The sequence below is a fragment of the Heptranchias perlo genome, chromosome 14 (genome assembly GCF_035084215.1).
Source record: "Heptranchias perlo isolate sHepPer1 chromosome 14, sHepPer1.hap1, whole genome shotgun sequence".
In the NCBI taxonomy this organism is placed as follows: Eukaryota; Metazoa; Chordata; class Chondrichthyes; order Hexanchiformes; family Hexanchidae; genus Heptranchias; species Heptranchias perlo.
The window spans coordinates 66,545,248-66,570,663 of NC_090338.1; the positions used below are offsets into that span (position 1 = coordinate 66,545,248).

Below are 25,416 nucleotides of genomic sequence, written 5' to 3' on the forward strand. Positions count from 1 at the left end.
AACATTACGCAAGACAAGCCCTGTCAGACACATCACTGGCTGACATTTCCAAATCCTCAGCTCAATTAAGACACAGTCTAAGAGTTTGAATGATGAAACACTTATCAGTTCAGTCATGCTAGTGGGGTACCACAAAGATTGGTGATTGGGCCTCAGCTATTTACAATCTATATTAATGACTTAGATGAAGGGACTGAGTATAATGTATCCAAGTTTGCTGATGATACAAAGCTAGGTGGGAAAGTAAGCAGTGAGGAGGACATTAAGAGTCTGCAAAGGGATATAGACAGATTAGTGAGTGGGCCAAGAGGCAGCATATGAAGTACAATGTGGGGAAATGTGAGGTTATTCACTTTAGTAGGAATAGAAAAACAGAATATTTTTTAAATTGTGAGAATCTATTTAATGTTGGTGTCCAGAGATACTTGGGTGTCCTAGTACAAGAAACACAAAGTTAACATGCAGGTACAGCAAGCAAATGGCAAGTTGCCTTTATTGCAAGGGGTTTGGAATACAAGAGTAAGGAAGTCTTACTACAATTGTACAGGGCTTTGGTGAGACCTCACCTAGAGTACTGTGTAGAGTTTTGGTCTCCTTATCTAAGGAAGGATATACTTGCCTTAGAGGCGGTACACTGAAGGTTCACGAGATTGATTCCTGGGATGAGAGGGTTGTCCTATAAGGAGAGGTTGAATAGAATGAGCCAATACCCTCTGGAGTTTAGACTTATACTATCTACTGCTAGACAAATCAAAAACCAAGCTCAGTCCTGAAAAACTGGAAAAGCCAGTCTACAGTTGTAGTCCTGGTAACCCCTGATAAAGGTTACAGCTTTAACTTCTAAAAAAGGATCATCCTACACCGCTCACATGATGTAGAAAGAGAACACTGACTACCGCTCAGGCGCTTTTAAACTGGCACGGTTTTATTTTGGGCTATTTTATCCCAGGTTACAGGTATCTGTGCACTAAGATCAGCACTTATACTACTAAATCTAGCTCCCTTATCCTGGAAAAAGTAGTGAAAGAAAAAATGTTCTATTTATGTAACACCTTATGTTTTGGTGAAGGGTCTTGGGATTTTTCTACGTTAAACAAGCTATATAAAATGGGATCATTTGCATTCAATCAAACATACAGGGCCTCAGTTTATCATCTGGAAGGTGACACTTCTGACAATGCAACACTCCCTCAGTAGTGCACTGAAGTGCCAGCCTAGATCATGTGTTCAAATTTCCTCAGACCAAGGCCACCTGTTTCAATAATGCAACACAGTGAGCCAGTCCTGTGTGCTTGCTCGCTGGATCTCCATATTACACGGCAGAGCACAGCACAGCACACTAGCTCCTGGCAGAACGTAAACCTGGGAAACTGCACCAAAGTCACTCTCCCAAAACAGAATCTCTAAACCATCCGTTTACACACCAATGCAAAAGCTCTTTCAAGGCAGTCTTGCAAACAGCACGATGAGATTGCAAAGCAAATGGTTAGTGTCCAAAAATGACACTTTTGGGACAAAACAATCGTGTTACAATTTATGGTAGCTTTCCATGACATGCTCAAGATTTGAAAATTCACAGGCTAATTAAATAATATTTTGTAATACTGGTAATCTTAAAGTAGATTACTCTTCAGGGGCACGACTAGCAATCTTACTATTAAATGGGTTTACAGTTTACTGGTGAAAAATCCAAAATTATCCAACACAGTATTTACAGAATGCCAGGCTTTAATTTGGTAGTGTCAGTGATATTGCAATTCGTATATATAAAACAGCAAGGTTCCCATTCCTTATTATGATGCAACGATTTCTGCCGGAAAGTTACTAGCACTACTATGCCCGAGAGAATATCCAAGGCAACACCTGAATTTGTAACACCTACCAACTCACTATGTAGGCTCACGCTTAAAGAACGTTCACTTGTCTGAGACAGTGGAGAACTCATTAGAACTGCGTAAATTACCACCCCCAAGAGAGGAGAAAATTAGCAAAAAATTCTTCAACTATATTATGAGGAATGGTAAAACTTTAATACAAAGAACACTGATGTAACTTTGTGTATATCAACAACCTGAGTCTAAATTTCCCTACCATTCTAATTCCCTGTATAATCAATTGCCCCTTCCAACATTGGGGGTGATGAAAAGGAAAAACAATCTGACCATCACTAGTTCACTGACTCATAGGAGCTTTGGACATTGCATAAACATGGTTCTAAGCTCTTGGCTCTTAAAAAAAAAACTAAGGGCAGTCAAAAAGCCAAAAGGATTAACATGGATAATGTCCTCCTCCCCCACCCAACTAAAATGGAAACAATAATGAATTCAGGCAAGTAACAGGTGAACAATCAGGCACAATGCTGAATGGCCACAATCAGCCAAACTAAGAACGAAAACTTTTTGGTGGCACATTAAACTTACACCCCTGGAATCACGGCTCAAATCTTAGCCCAGACTGGTGGGATGAATACCTTACACTACCTGTTGACTGTAAGGCTTCCATGTGAAGTTGGACAGTTTCAACATAGTTCTTAGAGCCTATGGGCCCCCAGCACAAAATTATTCTTGATGGCACTAAATTGGCAGAGGCCAAAGGAGGGTTGATGTGGGAAATGGAAAGCGCAACACTGGTGCAGAAGGTGCAGCGAAGGCACACTGCTGAGGCAAGAACCTTCCTCTGCATTTAGTTATAATATATTGACTTGCGAGTGTTTGATACAAATACCGAGTGCCTGAATTGAGAAAAAGTTTTATTTCAGAGCACCAGCATTGTTGTCAGGAAGAATCAGAAACCTACTTCCGATGTCAGGCTTGGCTCAACGATAGCACTCTTGCCTGAGTCGGCACGTTGTAGGTTCAAGCCCCACTCCAGAGACTTAAGCACATAATCTAGGTTGCCATTTCAGTGCAGTACTGAAAGTGTCAGAGGTGCCATCATGAGAGGTCTGCCCTCTCAGGTGGATGTAAAAGATTCCAAAGGGATTATCAAAAAGAGGAGGGTTGTTCTCCTGGTATCCCAGCCAACATTTATTCCTTAACAAACATTACTAAAACAGATTATCTAGACATTTATCTCATTGTAGTTTGTGGGAGCTTGCTGTGCACAAACTGTCTGCTGCGTTTGCCCAAGTAACAACAGTGGCTATGCTTCAAAAGTTCTTCATTGGTTGCGAAGTATTTTGGAATGTCTGAGGATGTGAAAGGTGCTATATAAACGCAAGTTCTTTCTTTCAATAGAAGATAACGTCTATAATTAAGTACATTTAAGCACACACGCATAATTTGCCGTAAAAATACATGTTAAAGATGTCATTTTCCTTTTTCCTTCTTCGCAGAAACTGAGATTTATAGTTCGTTCTTCAAATGAGACTCCCAGGTTGGCTCAGTTGGAAGTATTCATGCCTCTAAAAGTCAGAAGAAGGAACTTGCATTTATATAGCACCTTTCAAATCCTCAGACGTCCAAAGCACTTCACAGCCAATGAAGAACTTTTGAAGTGTAATTACCGTTATAATGTAGGAAACGTGGCAGTCAATTTGCACATAGTAAGGCCCCAAAACCAGCAATGAAATAATGACTGGATAATCTGTTTTTTTTTAAATGTTGGTTCAGGGATAAATATTGGCCAGGGCACAGGGACAACTCCCCTGCTCTTCTTCAAACAGTGCCATGGGATGTTTTACGTCCACCCGAGGCGCCAGCCGTCTCATCTGAAAGACGGATCATAAGTTCAAGCCCCACTCCAGGACTTCAGCACAAAATTGAGGCCAACACTTTAAAGCAGTACTGAGGAAGCACTGCAGTGTCAAGAGATGCCGACAGAGACACTAAACCGAGGCCTGGTCTCCCTCAAGAGCATTAGGCGGATGTAAAAATTTCCATGTCACTCTCTGAAGAGCGGGGATCTTACCCACTGTCCTGGCTAATATCCTTCCCTCAAATACCACCAAAAAGAGATCAGCTGGTCATTCATTTCATTGCTGTTTGTGGGATCTTGCTGTCACATTTGCCTAGATAACGTTCACTGCATTTCAAAGTAATTCACTGTATGTGAAGCTGAGACATATAATAAGGCGCTATATAAGTGAATCCAATTTGCACTGCATTTCACTTGCTGAAACAGCCAGGGTTAAATTACTAATTAAAGAGAACACACAGAAATATCTGAAATGATTTGTGAACAAACAATGACTCCTTGCACTGTAATACATTGCAAGAAAAGTAATTATTTTATTCACAGAATCAATGAAAAACTATGTTTCTCGTAAGAAACATAGAAAAATTTACAGCACAGAAGGAGGCCATTTGGCCCATTGTGCTGGTCAAAAAAGAGCTACCCAGCCTAATCCCACTTTCCAGCACATGGTCTGTAGCCTTGTAGATTATGGCACTTCAAGTGCATATCCAAATACTTTTTAAATGTGATGAGGGTTTCTGCCTCTGCCACCCTTTCAGGCAGTGAGTTCCAGACTCCTACCATCCTCTGGGTGAAAATATTTTTCCTCAGCTCCCCTCTAATCCTTCTACCAATCACTTTAAATAAGTTCCTAGTATGCCATCCTACATGCTCTTTCTCGTTGTTATATTGAAATTGAGACCTCAAAACAGTGGAATTTCTTGTTTCCCTCAAGCTGCCTTTACATTGGTCATGGAGGAATGCTTCCACCACCTGTTTCTGACACACAGGTCCCAATAACAACCCCAATGTCAACATCCAAATTCATTAAGATCAGCTGTGGGGGAAGACACGGTAAAACACTTGTCTTGAAGTCAAAAGCTTATGGGTTCAAGTCCCAATGCAGGATGAGCACATAATCTAGACTGAGGCATTGCAGTGCTGAGGCAGTCTTAGATTGTTGCAGGTGCCCCCTTTTGGATGGAACATTAAACCAAGGCTGTCTCTGCGCAAAAGACACCACAACACTATTCAAAGAGGAGCAGAGAGTTATCCTAACGCCTTAGACAACACTCCTCCATTAGTGACACCACAAAAAAATTAAGCAGTCATTCATTTCCCTTTTTATGGAAACTTCCTGCGTATAAATTGATTCCCATGTTTACCTACATAACTGACTACACTTCAGAACGAATCTTTCTTACTCACTTTGAAGTGTGTGGTGTCCTACCGTATTGGTCTTGTTGAAGGAACAAGATTTCACAATAATCATTTTGTGTAAATCCTGGCTGAACTACTGTATGCTCAAACTCAACTGCTGAAGACAGGCCTGAATAAGCCCTCATGCAATGTGTGATGTAAGTCAATGGAAAAAGAGCCTTCTGTACTAGTTTGAGTCAGGCAGAGATTTTTGAAAGCTGTGGAGTGCCAAAAAACAGGTTAATGGCTCAAACAGTAGCTGAAACAATAAAAGTGGACCCAAGGAAACAGCCAAGTTTTTTTTGTATACTAAAAAGCGTCACAGGATTCAATTAAAGAGGCAAATTTGGTGTACAATTTTGGTCTCCTTACCTAAGAAAAGATATACTTGCCATAGAGGGAGTGCAACGAAGGTTCACCAGACTGATTCCTCCAATGGAGGGACTGTCGTATGTGGAGAGATTGAGTAGATTAGGCCTGTATTCTCTGGAGTTTAGAAGAATGAGGTGATCTCATTGAAACATACAAAATTCTTACAGGGCTCGACAGTGTAAATGCAGAAAGGATGTTTCCCCTGGCTGGGGAGTCTAGAACCAGGGGTCACAATCTCAGAATAAGGGATAGGCCATTTAGGACTGAGATGAGGAGAAATTTCTTCACTCAGAGGGTGGTGAATCTTTGGAATTCTCTACCCCAGAGGGCTGTGGAGGCTCAGCCATTCAGTACATTCAAAACAGAAATCGATAGATTTCTGGATATTAAAGGCATCAAGGGATATGGGGATAGTGCAGGAAAATGGTGTTGAGGTAGATCAGCCATGATCCTGTGGAATGGCGGAGAGGGCTTGAGGGGCCGGATGGCCTACTGCTGCTCCTATTTCTTATGTTCAAACGAAACAAGAAAAATGTCTCGTGAACTTAGTACTAGTAGTTGCAAAAAGCACAGAAAGTCTTTCAGTACCTGGAACAAAGTCCAACACATGATCCAGCAATCTTGATTCAGTTAAGTGATTATTAACTTTGCATTTTAACTTCTGTATACAAGTGACAGAATTCTTTTTTTCTGAACCAGCTTCTTCTGCCGGCCAGCCTTAACCAAATGTGGCAAGTTTACTTTGGAGTTGCCGCCAGCTGTGCGAAACCTACACATTGAGAACCAGCAGCACATAAAGCCAATAATAAAAAAAAACTGCTCGTGTTTTACAAGCAGGTGGGGTGATATATGAATTTTCATGGCTGGTGTGCTGGGCAAACATTTGGACAGATACAGAATACTGAGGTGCATATGCAGCAGCTCGTATTTCCTGTACAAAGTCTTACGTGCCAGCGATTATTATGGTCTGATTCAGTCACAATGTTGTAAAGGCCACATCTCTCCCATGCAGCAGAACTCAAAACCATCCTTCACATCGACCAACTCAGCCCTCAACGCCAAAGTTTCTAGGGCTGTGAGCAGTTGATCATTAATATTCAATGTTATTTGAACACTAAATCAGGGAAGATCCCACATGATTAGAAACAAGCCAACATGGTATCTATTTTCAAAAAACCCAAAACAAATCCAGAAATCTATGAACCTATTTGTCTTATACCAATAACTGGGAAAATAATGGAATTAATCACCTGGAACAAACTTGATGTATTTGGAGATAACTTAACAAATGGCAACTGACATTACTTCTTGGGGGGGGAAGGAAGATCCTGCATAAGCAACCTCTATTTATTTTTTGAGGAAGCAACTTGCCTAGTGGGTAATGGAAATCCCATTGATGTAGTGCATGTAGACTTCCAGAAAGACTGATAGAATTCCACATGAAAGGTTGCTACACAAGCTTAAAATTGAATTCCTTTTAGAAGCAATGACCAGCACAAAAGTTCCTTCAATTGTTTAAAATCAAGCAAGTGAAAGTATTTTTAAATTTTGCATGCACTAGCTGCACACTACATGTTAGCATGTGCCTGGTTTTAAATCATAACCTTAAAACCACTTCAGTGACACTACAGGTATGAATAGGAAGGGATCAGGTGCAGGACAATTGTTTGTCCTGCACTAACTTGCCTTTCACCAATACCAGGCTTGCTGAAAAATTGAGACTGCATTTTTATTAAGCAGTCAGCAAAAAATGATCCTACTTTGCTGCCTCACTTGTCTGTTTTCATCACCCTAGGCTCCAATCTGATGCTGCTGCATACTGTGGGCAACAATTCCTGATCTAACAAAACTATCGCAATATCAGGAATTCCCACCTGCAGCATGCAGCAATACTAAATCCCCTGAAGCAGCAATCACGTCAGGTTGGAGTCAGGAACAGTGGATCAAAGAAGACCGACTCCAGAATCTGGATGGTGGGGTTAAGGTTAAAAAAAAGAAAGGGAGCTGATGGAAGAACCAATGTTAACTGGGAGGGGAAGAAGGTCCAGCATTACAGCTCACAGTAGCAAGAAAGCAAAGTTAAAGTTACATCTTCTGATGCAGACTTTAGAAGCCTTTTTAAAAATTAACATAGCGCATACAGCCTGGTCAATGTATGACAGTGCAATGTAAACTAACAAACTCATATGTAAATATAGATGGAAGCATAAAGTTTAAAAAAAATGACATGAATTGTTATAGCAAGGCATGATAATCAAATTGTTGAAGTTTTATATGTTTTTAGTTGGGGGCATATTGCACCTTTGAAATGCTTAACAGCACCGGGATAATTAAAGTTCACAAAGATTAAAGCACGCTGACACAAGTTGCATGTGCTCTGCTTGGCTCCCTGTGACTTAAATGAAAGAGCTACACCAAAGCTTCGAGGTGATATTTAAAGGCTATAAATGGAATCCCTTCAGGATTTTCCATTGGAAATTAAAGGATTTTTTTTATAAATGAGTTGGGTGTAGTGGCTGTTCTCTGCCCTTATGGTACTGTACATTTATTCTCTCCTGGCTGTTCCACAAATTTAAATTGCATGAGAATTTGTGATAGAACACAGATTTTTAAGTTTTCCACAATTTTTAAATTACTCCCCTCATGAAGGATCACCACACCTTTCACCAAGTCAAAAACCCAATGAGACACAGAAATGGTTTGAGTTCTGATGCTTTCTCGATTAGGAACATTTGTTCCCAAGAAACTTTAATGATGTTAATAACCAATGCCACCACATCATGAGATTCAGAAGTGAGTTAAAAATCCACTTGTATTATTAAAAAAACTTAATGGTCACATTTTTTAAGCTTTCCGACTCCGCTAAGGAAATAAACTATGCAGTCCAAAATTTGACTGGTGATGACCCTAAGTGCCAGTATTGCTTTACAACATCATGCACCATTGCGATTTCAAAACAGGAAGGACTAGTTTACCATCATGTTTGACTTGCTTAGAAGGAACGCTTGAACTCTGTAGGCACGCCTTGCCACACCGAGAACAAATTGAACTGACAGACTTAACCAGCTTTGACTCTGTTCCGGTCTAATCATATTGATCAGTATACACACATCCATTATTATTCAAGTATGTCTCTTTACCCCCTCAACGATTTCTATTTAGCCCTCCAAGTATAGCACACTACCTCAATTTTTGAAGGAGTATTCCTTCATAAAATGAGCTCTCAGCCAGTCAAAATCCCTACTCATGGTGATTAAGAAGCAAATCTACATCATAATAATCTTGCTCTGATAAAAGTACATCTGTAGCAGCTACCGTTTTGAGTGCAGTAGTTCAATTATCTAATTGGCAGCAGCAAGCAGGAGTCAAATCAACAGGCGATTTATCCCATTAACTACTGTAAACAATGCAATGCTAGGCAATCCAACAAGTAACACTCCAATATAATGCTGCGCCAATTATTAATATATATATTTTTAATTATGTCTTCTTACTCCTTTCTCCATCAATTTTCTCCCATCTTTCACTCCTGAAGGTGCTGACTCTCAGCTGATGTATAGTTCCATGTGTACCAGTAATCCTCTGCCACATTCTTCACACATGAGCCTACACAGTAAATGTAGTCAGCTTACGTGACTGTAGAACCGCAATCCTGCCCTCACCGCACACGTAGACTTCCAGCAGCAGCCACTAGACAGCAATGGTGGTCAGGACCCCTGGACATTTACCCCTTTACTAACAGAGGAGCACCAAGACTAACTGTAGCACCAATACTGCTGCCCCAGCTGAGATCAACTAAATGAGCACAGGCCTGGGATCACACCCAAGAAAAAGAACTGCTCATAAGTGTAGGCATCATGCATCTGCAATTTATTCTGTTGTTTCTTCTTGAACTAGCACAGTTTTATATTGTGAAGCAGAAAGGCCATAGCTCCAGAAGTGGTCCAGAAACCACTCAATTGTTTGAGGCAGACCTGGGGGTATATGTACACAAATCATTGAAGGCGGCAGGGCAGGTTGAGAAAGCAGTTAAAAAAAGCATATGGGATCCTGGGCTTTATAAATAGAGGCATAGAGTACAAAAGCAAGGAAATCATGAAGAACCTTCATAAAACACTGGTTCGGCCACAACTGGAGTGCTGTGTCCAGGTCTGGGATCGCACTTGAGGAAGGATGTGATGGCCTTAGATAGGGTGCAGAAGAGATTTACTAGAATGATTCCAGGGATGTGGGACTTCAGTTACGTGGATAGACTAGAGAAGCTGGGGTTGTTCTCCTTGGAACAGAGAAGGTTGAGAGGAGATTTGATAGAGGTATTCAAAACCATGAAAGGTCTAGACAAAATAGATGGAGAGAAACTGTTCCCATTGGTGGAAGGGTCAAGAACCAGAGGACATAGATGTAAGGTGATTGGCAAAAGAACCAAAGGTGACATGATGAAAAACTTTCTTTTTTTTTAAACACACAGTGAATGGTTATGATCTGGAATGCACTGCCTGAGGGTGTGGTTGAGGCAGATTCAATCATGGCCTTGAAAAGGGAACTGGATAAATACCTGAAAGGAAAAAAATTGCAGGGCTACAGGGACAGGGCGGGGGAATGAAACTAGCTGGATTGCTCTTGCATAGAGCCGGCAGACTCGTTGGGCCGAATGGCCTCTTCTATGGTTCAGTCGGTCAGGCAGCTGTTACTTGTTTTGGGCTACTTTTTTTTTTGCCTTCCGCTGATGAAACAGGCCCACTTAACAAACATTGGGCCAGAATTTGCTGTCAAAATAACAAAGGGGCAGATGCGTGGTTAAACGCAGATATCCAAAAATTGCAGTGCGAGATGCGCCGCTCCACCTTTAGCTTCGTGAAGACGGCATCTCGCTGTCTGCCTCACCATTGAAATGTAATGAATGGCGTGAAATTGCTGTATTTGCACGGTGGATACGAACTAAACTCGCCACAGAAAGTTAAGTCTTGCCCTTTTCAGTGTAAGTACCCTTTCAGCGACGTGATGAGTCAACCTCTCTGGCGCTGAAAATTAACTATTACAAGTATGGAGTCTCATTCCTTCAGATATTAATTGTTGTTGGAGATTTTAAAAATGTAATTTTAAAAAATGTTTTACTTCTCCTTTGTGTCTCTCTTTTCTCTCTCTCTCAATCCAATCTTTCTTTCCCTCGCTTTCTGTACCCAACTTGCATTCACCCACTCTAATTTACATTTCCTTCTCAGTCCTTGCACTGAGAATTTCACAATCCTTCAATCTGATTAAGGACACAGTTACTTGCCCTGTTCACTCAGGTCCCAGATGCTGTTTCCCTCGCTGTGAAATTATCAGCCTGCACTTTCAGCAACTTGCCACACAAAAAATTTAAAAACCTAAACAAGCAAGGGCAAGTCTAACTAACAGCAGACGCTGTTAGATGCCCTGCCACAGCAAATTACGGCCCACATATTTCTACCAGTGTGGGGGTGAAACTAAAAACGTATAGAGCTCCATTTGAAAGCAGATCTGTACTTGCTATACACAAAAAAAAACTAACAGTAGATTACTCCCCTATGACTTAGTGGGTAAACACACCACCTCATATGGTTCTGAGCAATTGAGACTAGAGGGTCACAAGTTTGATTCTTAGAGCTGTGCTGAGTTAGCTTATGTCAGCCAAAACATATTTGAAGTTGGCACAATTCATCTCAACACTTCTGAAATAAGGAGGGCAAAAAATTAAATCAACCTCCGTTCCTGTTCATGACTGGAATCCAGGGAACTGATGCTGGAATGTGGATATTGGGTGCTGAAATGTGGTACCTCCTCCTGTGGAACAGGTTGATCACACTTACAGGACTGGGTTTAGCTATAATGTTCTCCAAAGTTGAATATCCTGCTCACAAACGAAGAATGGTCTTTTAAGCAATGTCCTATAGGGTGCACGTGGAACCCCACCATCTTAACTTGGCACCTTGAGGGAGGATGGAATAAAGGCAGAGGGAAAATAATGAACAATTATCAGTGAATTTATGACACTAATGAAGTCTGAGGGTTTTGCTGGTATTTCACTCTCATAGTTTACACTATTATCTCCAACTACCTAACCAAATTAACATCTATTTTCCTATGTGCAAATTGCATACAGTAACATACATAGTATGTCACTTTCTGAAGGTCATTTCAAGTAAATATTTTCTGTGTATCTATGTTTTGTTGAAAAACTCCTGGAAGTGCACATAATGTCAAACACGCTCATATTTTGAAATACCACTGCCAATATAACCAAATATAATTGAATATATCTGTTTATACTTTCACAGCAGAGCTCCTTAAAACAATAGCATCTTAATGAAAAAGTGGTCAACAAGCTTTTTTTTTGTCCAGAGGAAAAAGTCCACATTTAAATTAGATGATAACTCAAAAATTGGTGAAAATGCATTGCTTTGTGTTTTGTAAACAAAAAAGTGTTGTTTTTCTGCCCTTTTAGAATTAAAAACGTTATTTATTAAGTGCCCCATTTTTTCCTACGTTGTTTAAGATTCATACGTATAATTCCAAGTAACCAGATATAAAATATTAATCTGGCAAACCCCATAAACTCTGCCTTTGCCACAGAAAAGCCTCCCAAGGCGCTTCGTATGTTAAAGGCTCTATTATAAACACAAATTGTTGTTTTTCTTGTTGTGTGCTTTTCCCATTTTCAAAGAACACAGAACGTTTCGCAGCTTTAATCCATCTTATTTTTGTGTAAAGATATGACTGTCACTTTTCCTCCTCTTCTGCCTTTAACTGCTGTTCTCAACCCAAATCCCACCACTTTGGCTCAGTGGTAAGACTCTTGAACCGGAGTCAAGTGGTCATGGGTTCAAGCCCCACTCCACAAAATTGAGTACATAATCAATACTGGCACTTCAGAACAATACCAGGAGTGCTGCTCTGTCAGAGGTGCCATCTTTCGGACAAGACTTTAAACTGAGGCCCCGTCTGCCCTTTCAGGTGGATGTAAAAGATCCCATGGCACTACTCAAAGAAGACCAGGGAAGTTCTCCTAATGTCCTGGCCAACATTTATTCTTCAACCAACGTCACTAAAGCAGATTGCCTGGTTATTCATCTCAATGCTGTTTGTAGAATCGTGCTATGCACAAATTGGCTGTCGCTTTTCCCTACATATAACAGTGACTAGACTTCAAAAGTACTTTGTTTGCTGTGAAGCTCTTTGGGACATCCTGAGGTTATATATATATATATATATATATATAATGCTAGTTCTTTCATCTCTCCATAAAAAGTATCTAATTTGTAACACTGACATTCCTAACTGGAACTTTACACCAAAGATTCAACATTATTATTTTTACTGCAGAGCATGGTGATTAAGTCAATAACAATTAGGATAGTAAATAAGGAGAAACTGTTTCCAGTGGCAGTAGAGTTGGTAACCAGAGGACAGTGATCGGCAAAAGAGCCAGAGGCGACATAAGGAAAGATTTTTTTAACGCAGTGAGTTGTACTGATCTGGAATTCACTGCCTGAAAGGGTGGTGAAAGCATAATCAATAGTAACTTTCAAAAGAGAATTGGACAAATACTTGAAGGGAAAAAATTTACAGGGCTATGGCAAAAGAGCTAGGGAATGGGACTAAATGGATAGCTCTTACAAATAGCCAGCACAGGCAGGATGGGCTGAGTGGCCTCCTTCTGAGCTGTATCTACTATGATAAAGCATGCCTTCATCAAAATTCCTGGCTACAGCCTCCCTTAACAGCATACTTTAAAAAGTCCAGAGATAACATGAGTGCAGGAGAGCCTGCAAATTCTAAATCTACCTCAGCCAACCACAGGCTGCATCGCCACAGAAAATTGTGAAGTGCTCCATTGTCTCCAGATGACAACATATTAAGGTGTACCTCCGGATTCAAGAGACAAACGGGTAAAGAGAAAGGGGGGAGGGGTGAAGGACATCAATTTTAATTTTAAAAGTTCAGCTTGGTGTTTGTTTATATTTTAGAAAATTTCCACATAGGCCTCACAACATAAAAACAGGGTTGTGCAGTCCAAAACTAGACAATGTGGCAACCCTAAATACCAGTATAGGGAGAAAACAGGGAAGATATCAGCAAATTATAAGTACTAGTGATTTATTACCAATAACAAATGGCCTGCAGACTTTCCAACCTCAGGAAAATGATATGATGGCTAAAAGCCCTAATTGCAGTCTAACTTGCTGGGGATACAGACGGGGCTGCTTTAAGCATGAAGAAGCTGCTTTGGGCAATCACAAATCCTTGATTTTGGATACAAAAATTAAGTACGGAGAGGAGTGTAATTGCTTTTTTAAAAAAAATACCATGGACTCAAATATGTTTGAGTTGAGAGGTGTGGGATTTTGGGTGCTGTGGTTAGAGGCAATGATAGCATCAAGGAACTAAGAATGAGATTTGCAATCAGAAGATTGACATGGAGCTGCGTTTATTTTTCAGAATTAGATAGATTAAAACAAGGTGACATTGTAAAAATCAATAACAAGCGATTCTCACTCCAAAAGTGTGGCAACTTGACCAACCTTGAAATTCTTCATTTATTCTGCCTGGTGCAAAACCAAGTCTATACCAATAAACTATAAACTAGGCCAACATTTTGCAGCTTCCAGAAAAAAAATGGACAGAATCGTAGAACACGGTGCACAAAATACCATTAAAAATCCTGTCACATTAGATAATAAAAAGACTTTAAAATTCAGTCATTGCTTACCAGTGGCCCCGATTATAAATAGACATGATCCTTGAAAGCAATCCCCACCCCCCACCTCAAACAACACAATTAAAAATCCCAGGTAAATAGAATTCGACATTATCACTGTAAACCAAGCAATGAGATAAGTGAAAAGAACAAAAGAATCTATATTTATATAGAGACTCGCATATCATCAGGACACCCCAAAACACTTAACTGTCAATTAATTTATTCTGAGGTGTAGTTCCTTGCTTGTTATGTAGGCAAAGGGAACAGCCGATTTGTGCACAGCAAAGTCTCACAAAAGGCAATGAGATAAATAACCAGATGATCGGTCTTTTAGTAATGTTGCTAGAGGGATAAATGTTGGTTGGGAGAACTCCCCTACTCTTCTTCGAAATAGCGTCCAGGGGATATTATACATATGCCCGAGGACAAAAGGAGACCTCAGTGTTAACGTCTCATCTGAAAGACGGCACCTCCGCCTGTGCAGCACTCCCTCAGTACTGCGCCTAAGTGCCAGCCTAGATTAGGTGCTCAAGTCTCTGGAGTGGAGCTTCTGTCTCAGAGTGCTACCACTGGGCCCAGGCGGACACTTTATACAATTTAGGTGTTTTTGTTCTTGAAACAAATTCTCAATTGCTTTCGTAAACTGAGTGACAACAACCGATTTTTTAAGTGTTCAAAGTTGAACGGGTGCCCGGGTTTGGGGGGTGGTGAGAGGCAATGGTGCTGTATATGCCACTCAAGCTCATCACAGGGGAGGCCATGACAGCAGATCAGCTGCGCCTTCGCCTAACGTCGCGCTCCCACTGACGTGTCACCTCCGAGCTGAAGGAACGGCCGGTCGCCGCCAACTTTTGCTTTCTGTTATTTTTAATGGCACGTTATCGTCTACTCACGCCTTATCCACCAGCTCGCGCATTTTCCACATGTTCAGCATCCTTGCCTCCCCTCGATTCGACAGCGGCCTCGCTCCCCGTCCGGCAATGTTATTTTTATTCTCTTCGCTCTCGGGCCTCCTCCCCCCCACCACCACTTCCTGCTGCTCAGGTAAAAAGCGACCCGATAATTCGCAGCGAGGAGTTGGCGAACAAAAAAAACAGGGCCCCCCCCACCACCACCACCCCGAGCTCCCGGTTACCAACCAACCAACCAACACACACGTCAACGCGTCACGCACCGCTCCAACCGCCAGATTGCATCACCGCGCCCATTTTTTTCCGTGTGGTCTCGCGCGCCAGTGCCACGCAGCCGCCGCTTGTTGCGCGGTGCATACTGGGAGATGTCGTTTTTTCTTTGCCTCCCGCAGAATTAGAACAAGCGGCTTTTCGCGCCGTTTGAAAACTACACCTCCCAAAAACCCACCTGGGTTCTTACACCAACCGTTACTCTGTGCGAATAGTGAACAGCAGTAGCTGAGGAAAACAAGAACTGACCGTGTTTTCGGAAACTTTTATGTACGTTTTGAGTCTGCATTTTTAATCATCAATTTTTTTTTTAAGAACGCGTATAGTTTTAGTGAGTTTCATTCAGCCTGCATTGAGAAAATGTTTTCAGTGAGATTTAAGAAATAATTTAACCTAATCTGGGCTGGCACACAGAACTTAACAGGTAGATAGGGCGGTTAAAAAGGCATCTGGGATATTTTCCTTTATTAGCCGAAGCATTGAGTATAAGAGCAGGGAGGTTATGCTAGAACTGTATAAAACACTACTTAGGCCACGGCTTGAGTACTATGTACAGTTCTGGTCACCACATTACAGGAAAAATGTAATTGCACCAGAGAGGGTACAGAGGAGATTTACAAGGGTGTTGCCAGGACTGGAGAATTTTAGCTATGAGAAAAGATTGAATAGGTTGGGTTTTTTTCCTTTGAAACAAAGGTGGCTGAGGGGAGATTTAATTGAGGTATATAAAATTATGATGGGACTAGATAGTGAATAGGGAGCACCTATTTCCCTTAGCAGAGGGGTCAGTGACCAGGGGGCAGAGATTTAAAGTGATTGGTAGAAGGATTAGAGGGGAGCTGAGGAGAAGTTTTTTCACCCAGAGGGTGGTGGGGGTCTGGAACTCACTGCCTGAAAGGGTGGTCGAGGCAGAAACCCTCAACTCATTTACAAAGTATTTGGATGTGTACGTGAAGTGCTGCAACCTACAGGGCTACGGACCAAGTGCTGGAAAGTGGGATTAAGCTGGACAGCTCTTTTTCGGCCAGCATAGACACAATGGGCCAAATGGCCTCCTTCTGTGCTGTAACTTTCAATGATTCTATAACTTGCATTTATAGAACACCTTTCATGACCTCAGGGTGTTTCAAAGGGCTTCACAGCCAATGAAATGCTTTTGACTTTTGGTTAGAACTGCAGTTGTGATGAAAGATCGTCGACCTGAAAGGTTAACTCTGCTTCTTTTTCCACAGATGCTGCCTGACTTGCTGAGTATTTCCAGCATTTTCTGTTTTTATTTCAGATTTCCAGCATGTGCAGTATTTTGTTTTTGAACTACTTTTGAAGTGTTGTAATGTAGGAAACGCAGCAACAAATTTGCTCACAGCGAGCTCCCACAAACAGTAAGGAGAAAATGACCAGATAATCTGTTTTAGTGACGTTAGTTGAGGCATAAATATTGTCCAAGACACTGGGAAAACTCCCCTGCTCTTCTTCAAATAGTGTCGTGGGATCTCTTATGCCCAGCTTAGAGGGCAGATGGGACCTCAGTTTAATGTCTCATCTGAAAGGTAGCACCTCCAACAGTGCAGTACTCCCTCGGTACTGCACTGAAGTGCTAGCCTAGATTATGTGTTCAAGTCTCTGGAATGGAGCTTCTGCCTCAGGTGCTACCACTGAGCCAAGGCAGGCACTTTGTACAATTTTAGATTTTTTTTTTGTAAAAACAATAAACAAATTCTAAATTGCTTTTGTAAAAATAACCGATTTTAAGTTGAATGATGACTCCATTGTCAGTGCAGCACTCCCTCACTGAGGTGTCAGCCTAAATTACTTGCTCAAGTCTTTGGAGTGGGACTTGAACCCACAACCAGCTGACTCAGGCAAGAGTGTTACCACTGAGCTAAGGCTGCCACATAAAAACTTGATGAGACTTTAAATCCATTTCAATAAATGGAAGTAGCTTTGTGCCTTTTATTAAAGGGTAACAATTGGATACAGGCCAACCATCCACATTTGATGCGGGCAATCATCATTTGGTGGGCACGTTTCGATGTTTGTGGATGAAAATTAGTGCCACCCTGGGATTCTGACCTGCATCAATTTTGAACACCGCATTAAAAAATGGTTAGGTCATTAAAGCGCTTCTTGTACTGCATCCAAGACTGGGGCACATCGCTCCTGCTGCTCACCTTTTCAGCCACCTCCAACCATGCCTTCTTGGTAAGAACAGCAAGCTTCTTCCTCCCATTGCTGTGGAAAATGATGTTCCTCCTGCTCCTGACTGCACCCAGCAGTATTTCAAGGGAAGCATCATTTAATCTGGATGCTGGCCTTGCTCTTTGTGAATTCATGGTAAATACCTCCTGGCTCCTCCAAATTCCATTTTTGCATTGGCCCTTTAAATAGTGGACTTCAGATCGCTTCATGTGGGTGCGCATCACGCCCGCTGCACAGCTTGGAGACGCAAAACCTGAAAGGAAAAATTTAATTATTCAATCAAATCGAGATCAGAGAATCCAACCTGCTAGCTTTACTTCCGGGTTTTGCGCGCGCAATTCCCCCCCACCCCCCTCTTGGAACCTGCCTTTCCGTTAATATCGTGGCCGATGTGTTTCCAATTTTAAATAGGTACAGGATATGCATTTCTAAGTTGTTGCCTGCAGACCTAACTGGAATGATCCCAGGGCCAATAAGACTAGGTGCAAATCTTCTATTTGCTATTAGGATTTTTTTTAAATAAAAGAAAATTAACTAGAACTTTATTCTCCCGGTAAAATATTATTTTCCTACTCCAGGGACAAAGACATTTTAAAATATATAAAGAAAAATAATTATTTCCCAAATGACAAATGGAGAACCGTTGCAATACTATTGAACAAATGATTTTAGGTTTAAAAATGTAATTGTAGAATCTAAAATAATGCAAAATGCACCAAATGAAGTGCAAAAGAAATTACATTTCCTTGGCAGGGGCATGCCTACCAGAGCTGCTGAGAAAATAAATCTTATGCCTTTATATCCCTCTTCAGGCTTTCATGTACTTTTTTTGTGCCTGCAATGCAAGTTGGGTATAATTACAGCCTAAGCTACAACTCCAAGACCCACTGCACTTTCAGTATTATTATTTCTTTTTACACACGATACCTGTGGCCATTTGGGAGTTGTTGGCTTTTTTTAAGCTGTTGATCAGCTCTTGTTGGTTTTCTAGGTTGCCATGTGTGCACTTGCATCAAATTAAGTTGCATTTTTAAACCAAAGTGAGTGTGTATCAGGGGTGGAGGCTGGTAGGTTGGTACATATAGGCGAACAGTATGGATTCCCACTTTAGGTTACCACCTCCCCCAAGTCCAAAACCAGACACAGACATAATAGGATGGTGTAGCTTGAATTTTGAAGTTTGCTTTGTTGCTGTTGATAATTCATTCAAAACCTTTAGAAATAATTGCCTTCATCAGAAGGGGGAAAACATTCAAAAATTAGAATTTTGATGTCTAGTTTACAGACTGGAAGTTTGCAGACAGTCTATAGTGTAGATGGGAGCAGAAAGTTGCAAAGGGACAGTGATAAATTAAGTGAATGGGCAAAACTATGGCAGATGACGTTCAATGTGGGGAAATGTGATGTCATCCACTTTGGATCTAAGAAAGATAGATCAGAGTATTTTCTAAATGGTGAGAAATTAGGAACTGTGGAGGAGCAGAGATTTATCACAAAAAGCTAATTGACAAGTACAAGAAATAATTTACAGGCTAATAGAATGTTTGCCTTTATCTTAAGAGGGCTGGAATACAAAGGGGTGGAAGTTATTTTACAGTTATATAAAGCTCTGGTTAGACCCCATTTTTTTTATTCGTTCTTGGGATGTGGCCGTTGCTGGCAAGACCAGCATTTATTGCCCATCCCTAATTGCCCTTGAGAAGGTGGTGGTGAGCCATTTTCTTGAACCGCTGCAGTCCGTATGGTGAAGGTTCTCCCACAGTGTTGTTGGGAAGGGAGTTCCAGGATTTTGACCCGGCGATATATTTCCAAGTCGGGATGGTGTGTGACTTGGAGGGGAATGTGCAGGTGGTGTTGTTCCCATGTGCCTGCTGCCCTTACCTTCTAGGTGGTAGAGGTCGCAGGTTTGGGAGGCGCTGTCGAAGAAGCCTTGGCGAGTTGCTGCAGTGCATTCTGTGGATGGTACACACAGCAGCCACGGTGTGCCGGTGTTGAAGGGAGTGAATGCTTAGGGTGGTGGATGGGATTCTAATCAAGCGGGCTGCTTTGTCCTGGATGGTGTTGAGCTTCTTGAGTGTTGTTGGAGCTGCACTCATCCAGGCAAGTGGAGAGTATTCCATCACACTCCTGACTTGTGCCTTGTAGATGGTGGAAAGGCTTTGAGGAGTCAGGAGGTGAGTCACTCGCCGCAGAATACCCAGCCTCTGACCCGCTCTTGTAGCCACAGTGTTTATGTGGCTGGTCCAGTTAAGTTTCTGGTCAATGGTGACCCCCAGGATGTTGATGGTGGGGGATTCGGCGATGGTAATGCCAAGGGGAGGTGGTTAGACTCCCTCTTGTCGGAGATGGTCATCGCCTGGTACTTGTCTGGTGTGAATGTTACTTGCAACTTATCAGCCCAATCCTGGATGTTGTCCAGGTCTTGCTGCATGCAGGCATGGACTGCTTCATTATCTGAAGGGCTGTGAATGGAACGGAACACTGCAATTATCAGCGAACATCCCCATTTCTGACCTTATGATGGAGGGAAGATCATTGATGAAGCAGCTGAAGATGGTTGGGTCTGGGACATTGCCCTGAGAAACTCCTGCAGCAATGTTCTGGGGCTGAGATGATTGGCCTCCAACAACCACTACCATCTTCCTTTGTGCTAGGTATGACTCCAGCCACTGGAGAGTTTTCCCCCTGATTCCCATTGACTTCAATTTTACTCGGGCTCCTTGGTGCCACACTCTGTCAAATGCTGCCTTGATGTCAAGGGCAGTCACTCTCACCTCACCCTCACCTGGCCAGAATTCCTCTCTCATCCAATACCACCACAAACAGATTATCTGATCATTTATCTCATTGCTGCTGTGGCACATTGCGGTGCACTAATTGGCTGTCACAGTTGCCTACATGCCAAGGATGACTGCATGTACTTCAAAAATAATCCATCAGTTGTAAAATGCTTTGAGAGGTGATAGGGTGTTAGAGTTTTTTCTTCATATACATTTTTTTAAAAGTCGGCATAGCCTCAAGATGACTATGTCATTTATTTCTGTTACTTTTCATTGAGTGAGTACTGCATCTCATTCGTTTGCTTACCCAATGATGAAAATGCATATTTCCCATCAGTATAGAGGGACCAGTTTGACCTCTTTATATTGCTGGAGGTTTTCACTGTTCTGTAGTTTGCGAGGTATCAAGAATAATGTTGAAATATTTGAATTATCCATGATCTATGGGGTTTGGGGGGAAGGAGAATGTGCTATATTATGAAGCAACAAAACACCTCTTGAAAAACAGATTGCAGGTACTAGCCAATAGAAATACATGAGTGTAGACACAGACAGTGAACCTTCTCTCTTCTGATGTTTTTCTGTCATCAAACTCCTCCAGGAACCTGCAACAGCAGAAGACAGAACTAGAGCAGCCAACAGAAGTATTCACAATAGACGCCTCTGGCTAGGAGTGATTATCTTTCATGCTACGTTGACTATTATTGTATCGTTTTCTGTGTTACTCTTCCCACTTGCAGGTATGAACATGAATAAAGTTTCAGGGTAAGATTCTAAGCATCTTAGGGCCATATTGTGCTACCTATATAGAGGTACACAGTGCTGGCAGATTCAAACTATACTGCTAGCTGTCACATCGCTCTCTGCTCAAGGACAATGCACTTCTGCCTGTTCATGTTACAGGTGTTCAAGAGCCCTGCTCACATTGACCTGAATGCCACTTAAATTTGAATGGTAGGAGAATACTATCCTATTGGCTCTTTACTAACCTTAAAATGATAATTGAGCACAAAGTTCCTATTGTCCACTGGACCAGAATGACACTACACAGTTACCAACGGTGCAAAACCAAAACCCTATCAAGTTGACACAAACTACATGATACAACTAGTCTAGTATTTTGTTTTTATTTGATATATTTAAAATTTCCACTGCAGTTTTACCCTCCCCTCTTGAAAACGCTGGGGTATAATTCAGTGGTCTCCAACGCTATCTCGCCTATGTGGCCAATTTTCATGGTTGACCCTGGACAGAAAGCTTTGGCAGGGTATTCGATCAAGCCTGATCTCTTCCTCACCCAATATCACTGTGTATGAGCTTCCCAGCAGGATAGTGATCAGGCACAAGAACCCGTGTTGATTTCCCCTGCCTACCCCAGGAACACTGAGATCAATTGCAGCAACTACCCTACACCACTTCAACTAAGATCAGCTAATTCAGCAGACTGGGAAATAAACCTTTCGCCTGCATTATAACAATAACTACATTTCAACAGTACCTCATTGGCTGTGTAGCACTTTGGGATGGCATCCTGAGAACGTGAAAGGCACTATGTGTTACAAAACTAGATAGCCCAGTGGTGAAGGATAGAATACTAGAGCCTGGTCTTCAGTTGCTTCCAAGCCTTTATTCACAGAGTTCTACACAACAACCCACATCACACCCTAGATCACCTCACTTATAAATGGATGCAAGAGCGTTCCAAATTGATACTCACCACCTGAATACGATTAACACTAATTGACCACATGGATACAGTTAATACTATATAAATACAAGTTCATTCTGTCTTTTTATTAAACCTGGTCTGTATGGTTCGATTGTATAAAGCTTTTATCAACTGCACAGTTAGATCTATTATATTAATTATTCCTAAATTGGAATGGATCCAAGTATGAAATGACTTGCTTATATCATATCCTACCCTTAGAGACGACGCGGAGGAGATTTACTAGAATGGTACCAGGGATGAGGGACTTCAGTTATGTGGAGAGACTGGAAAAGCTGGGGTTGTCCTCCTTAGAGCAGAAAAGGTTAAGGGGAGATTTAATAGAGGTGTTCAAAATAATGAAGGGTTTTGATAGAGTGAATAAGGACGAACTGTTTGCAGTGGCAGAAGGGTTGGTAACCAGAGGACATAGATTTAAGGTAATTGGCAAAAGAACCAGAAGGGAGATGAGGAGAAATATTTTTATGCAGTGAGTTGTTGTGATCTGGAATGCACTGCCTGGAAGGGAGGTGGAAGCAGATTCAATAATAACTTTCAAAAGGGAATTGGATAAATACTTGAAGGGGAAAAATTTGCAGGGCTATAGGGAAAGGGCAGGGGAATGGGGCTAATTGGATATCTCTTTCAAAGAGCCGCCACAGGCATGATGGACCGAATTCATTCTATGATTCTAAATCTCAGAAATATCTCAAAGGACCTCACATACAATAAATTCTCTGAAGTACAGTCTTTGTTGCGTATTGGTATGGTAGTATAATGGTTATGGCACAGGTCTAACAGCTAGAGGTTGTGAGTTCAAATTCCACCATGGGGGAAGGGAAAAAATCCACACATGAGCAACATTGAATGTGTGTGTACTGATAAATGTGATTAGAGTAGACAAAGGTAGTTAAGTCTACCAGTCCGTTCAGTTTGTTCTCGGTGTGCACACAAGGTTTTGATAACGAAATTAGACATGATGATAAACTGTTTTTTCTGGTTTTGAAATTGTAATGCTGTTTTAAAACAATACTGGCTCTTCTTAATATTGGGTTCGGCAGTACAACGGTTACGGTACTGGACCAGCAACCCAGAGAAATCCCGCCTTGGCAATTGTGAAATTGAATTTAGTAAATCTGCGCTTAGATCATGAAAACTGCTGGATTGTTGTAAAAACCCAACTGGTTCACTAATGTCCCTTCTCTGGACCTGTCGTTCTGGCTACACTACATGGTTAACTCAACGACCTCTGAGTAGCAAGTCAGAGGTTGGTTGTAAAAAAAAATTCAGTCAAAAATAAGGCCCACCACTATCTTCTCAGGGCAACTAGGGATGGTTGATAAATGCAGTCTTGCCAGTGTCCCCCACATCCTGAGAGCAAATTTTTTAAAAGGTGAATGAGGCAGCTATATCCCCATAGACAGCAGTGAGAAAAGAATGCCTATACTTTGATAGTGTTGGTTATGGAAGAATGTTGGCCAGAGCACCTTCCTGCTCTTCTTCAAGTAGTCCAGTGCCATGGGATCTTTAATGTCTGCCTAAACCATCAGAACAGAGCTTCATCCAAAGGACAGCATCTCTGACAATGTAGCACTCTCTCAGTACTCAGTATGCACTCAAGTCCTGGAGTGGAGCTTCTGACTCATAGGTGAGATTGCTACTAACTGAGTCAAGCTGGCACTTTATAATCACTCAGATGCTGATTGCTCAGTCAAGTCTCCTCTAGTTGAACTTAAAACTACTGCTATTTAGAGGAAGGTGGGTTTACATCTGTGATAGACTTGACCCTTTTTACTGGATGTATGTACCTTTACTTGCTATTGAAATACTTTTTTTTGCTTCATTCCTGAATTTCCATTTTAATTGGCTTTCTGGCAAGAATTAAAGGTAAATGATTTCACGGGGGCTTGTAATTCCTTTATAATGTTGAGCCCTACTCCTATAGTTTTATTACTTCAATGAGAAGGCCACGTGGGTGGATGTCAACCTGCTTAAAACCAACAACCTGGGTCTGCTATGAAAGTGATAACTCAGGGCTCGGAACAGAGGCATAAGAAATAGACAAGAAACTTTCACAATAATCATAAATAAAATAGTTCATTGAATGAAAGGAATTTTTTCATCATGTGGATGAAACTGTGCATTGTTTGCATTTTAAGGTTGGACACACGGAGCTGCATCAAGAAGTTTGGGGGTCCCTTGCAAGAGCTGCTGTATGACCCTCCCTCCCCGCCCAAAGACTATAAAAGTCAAGCAGTTAAGGAGTGGCTGTTAGTCTGGGCCAAACCAGGCCATGCATCCCCCAGACAACTCAAAATTGCATGTCTGGTGCAATTCCCTATTTTATTTTTTGCTTTATTTATTTTTGTTTCGTAACACATAGGCAGGGTTCTTTATTGCATTCAGACGAGGTCCACTTGTTCATCGATCTCACCAACATCCAGATGGAACATTATCTAAATCTTGGTTTTTAAGGGGTATCTCTCCTTCCAATGTTTTCCCTGTGTCTCTTATTCTCCCATCCTTTATATTTAACTTTATTGCTCTCTTCCTTTGTCTTTGTACTTTACCATTTTCTCTGTTTCTCTCTCTCTCTCTCTATTACTCTCTCCTTGTGTCTCTGATACTCTTCCACTTACTCTGTGTTTTTCTCTTTGTTACTCTATCCCTATATCTCTGAATTTTCTAAATTGCCAGAAAATCACCACACTGACAAACCATATAGTTCAGGTTAAACTACTAATTTAAATTTATTTTAAGGCATAAATTTTTATAGAACTAAGAATAAATTAGATAGTAATACATACTTAACTGTTTTCTAAGCCCAACGTAATCAATCCCTTTGTGATCCTTCATCCTTTTTCAGAGTTCTTTAACTGAAGCTATAGGCCATACGTGTCCTCTAAGTACCATGTAGTTTTAGCTCACCACTACAGCTTGAAGCTAGACAGTAAAATAATGTGAGCTAAAGTAATTCCACCAGCTGTCATACGTATTCCTGCCTTGATACAGAACTGCCAATCAAAATCAAAACAAAGACAACAGTAGAGATAGTTACATTCTATAGTAATGACACCTAGCATCTTTGTTACTCAGGAAATGCGAATGCTGATGTAATGCATCACCTGTGCCTTCATGTAAGCATGATCTGATTAATTATGAGATCAAACACTGCCTGCTTATCACTGGGCAACTTGCCCCACTCTTTTATTTTATCTCCCCCTCCCCTTCTGTAAAATGTCATGGAAATTTTCAAAATTGAAGGTGTTATCTAAATGCAAGTAGTTGTTCTCAATTGGTAGTCACATAAGAAGACATCGTCTCCATTCTTAACCCAAGCAAGTTCAAAATGCATATGTA

General features: G+C 41.3%; 1 protein-coding gene across 4 annotated transcripts in view; it reads right to left on the reverse strand.

Annotated features, from left to right (window-relative positions):
- Positions 1 to 15,272, reverse strand: part of clint1a (clathrin interactor 1a) — a 177,989-nt gene extending 162,717 nt beyond the window's left edge. For 2 of the 4 annotated variants that reach the window (XM_067996538.1, XM_067996537.1), the window contains exon 1: positions 15,082 to 15,272. In XM_067996538.1, coding sequence (XP_067852639.1) covers positions 15,082 to 15,122 — 41 coding nt within the window. In that variant the 5' untranslated portion in view covers positions 15,123 to 15,272. Of the gene's footprint in view, positions 1 to 619; positions 677 to 15,081 lie in introns of all 4 variants that reach the window. The other 2 variants (XM_067996535.1, XM_067996534.1) reach the window with 2 other exon arrangements.
- Between the last annotated feature and the right edge of the window lie 10,144 nt (positions 15,273 to 25,416).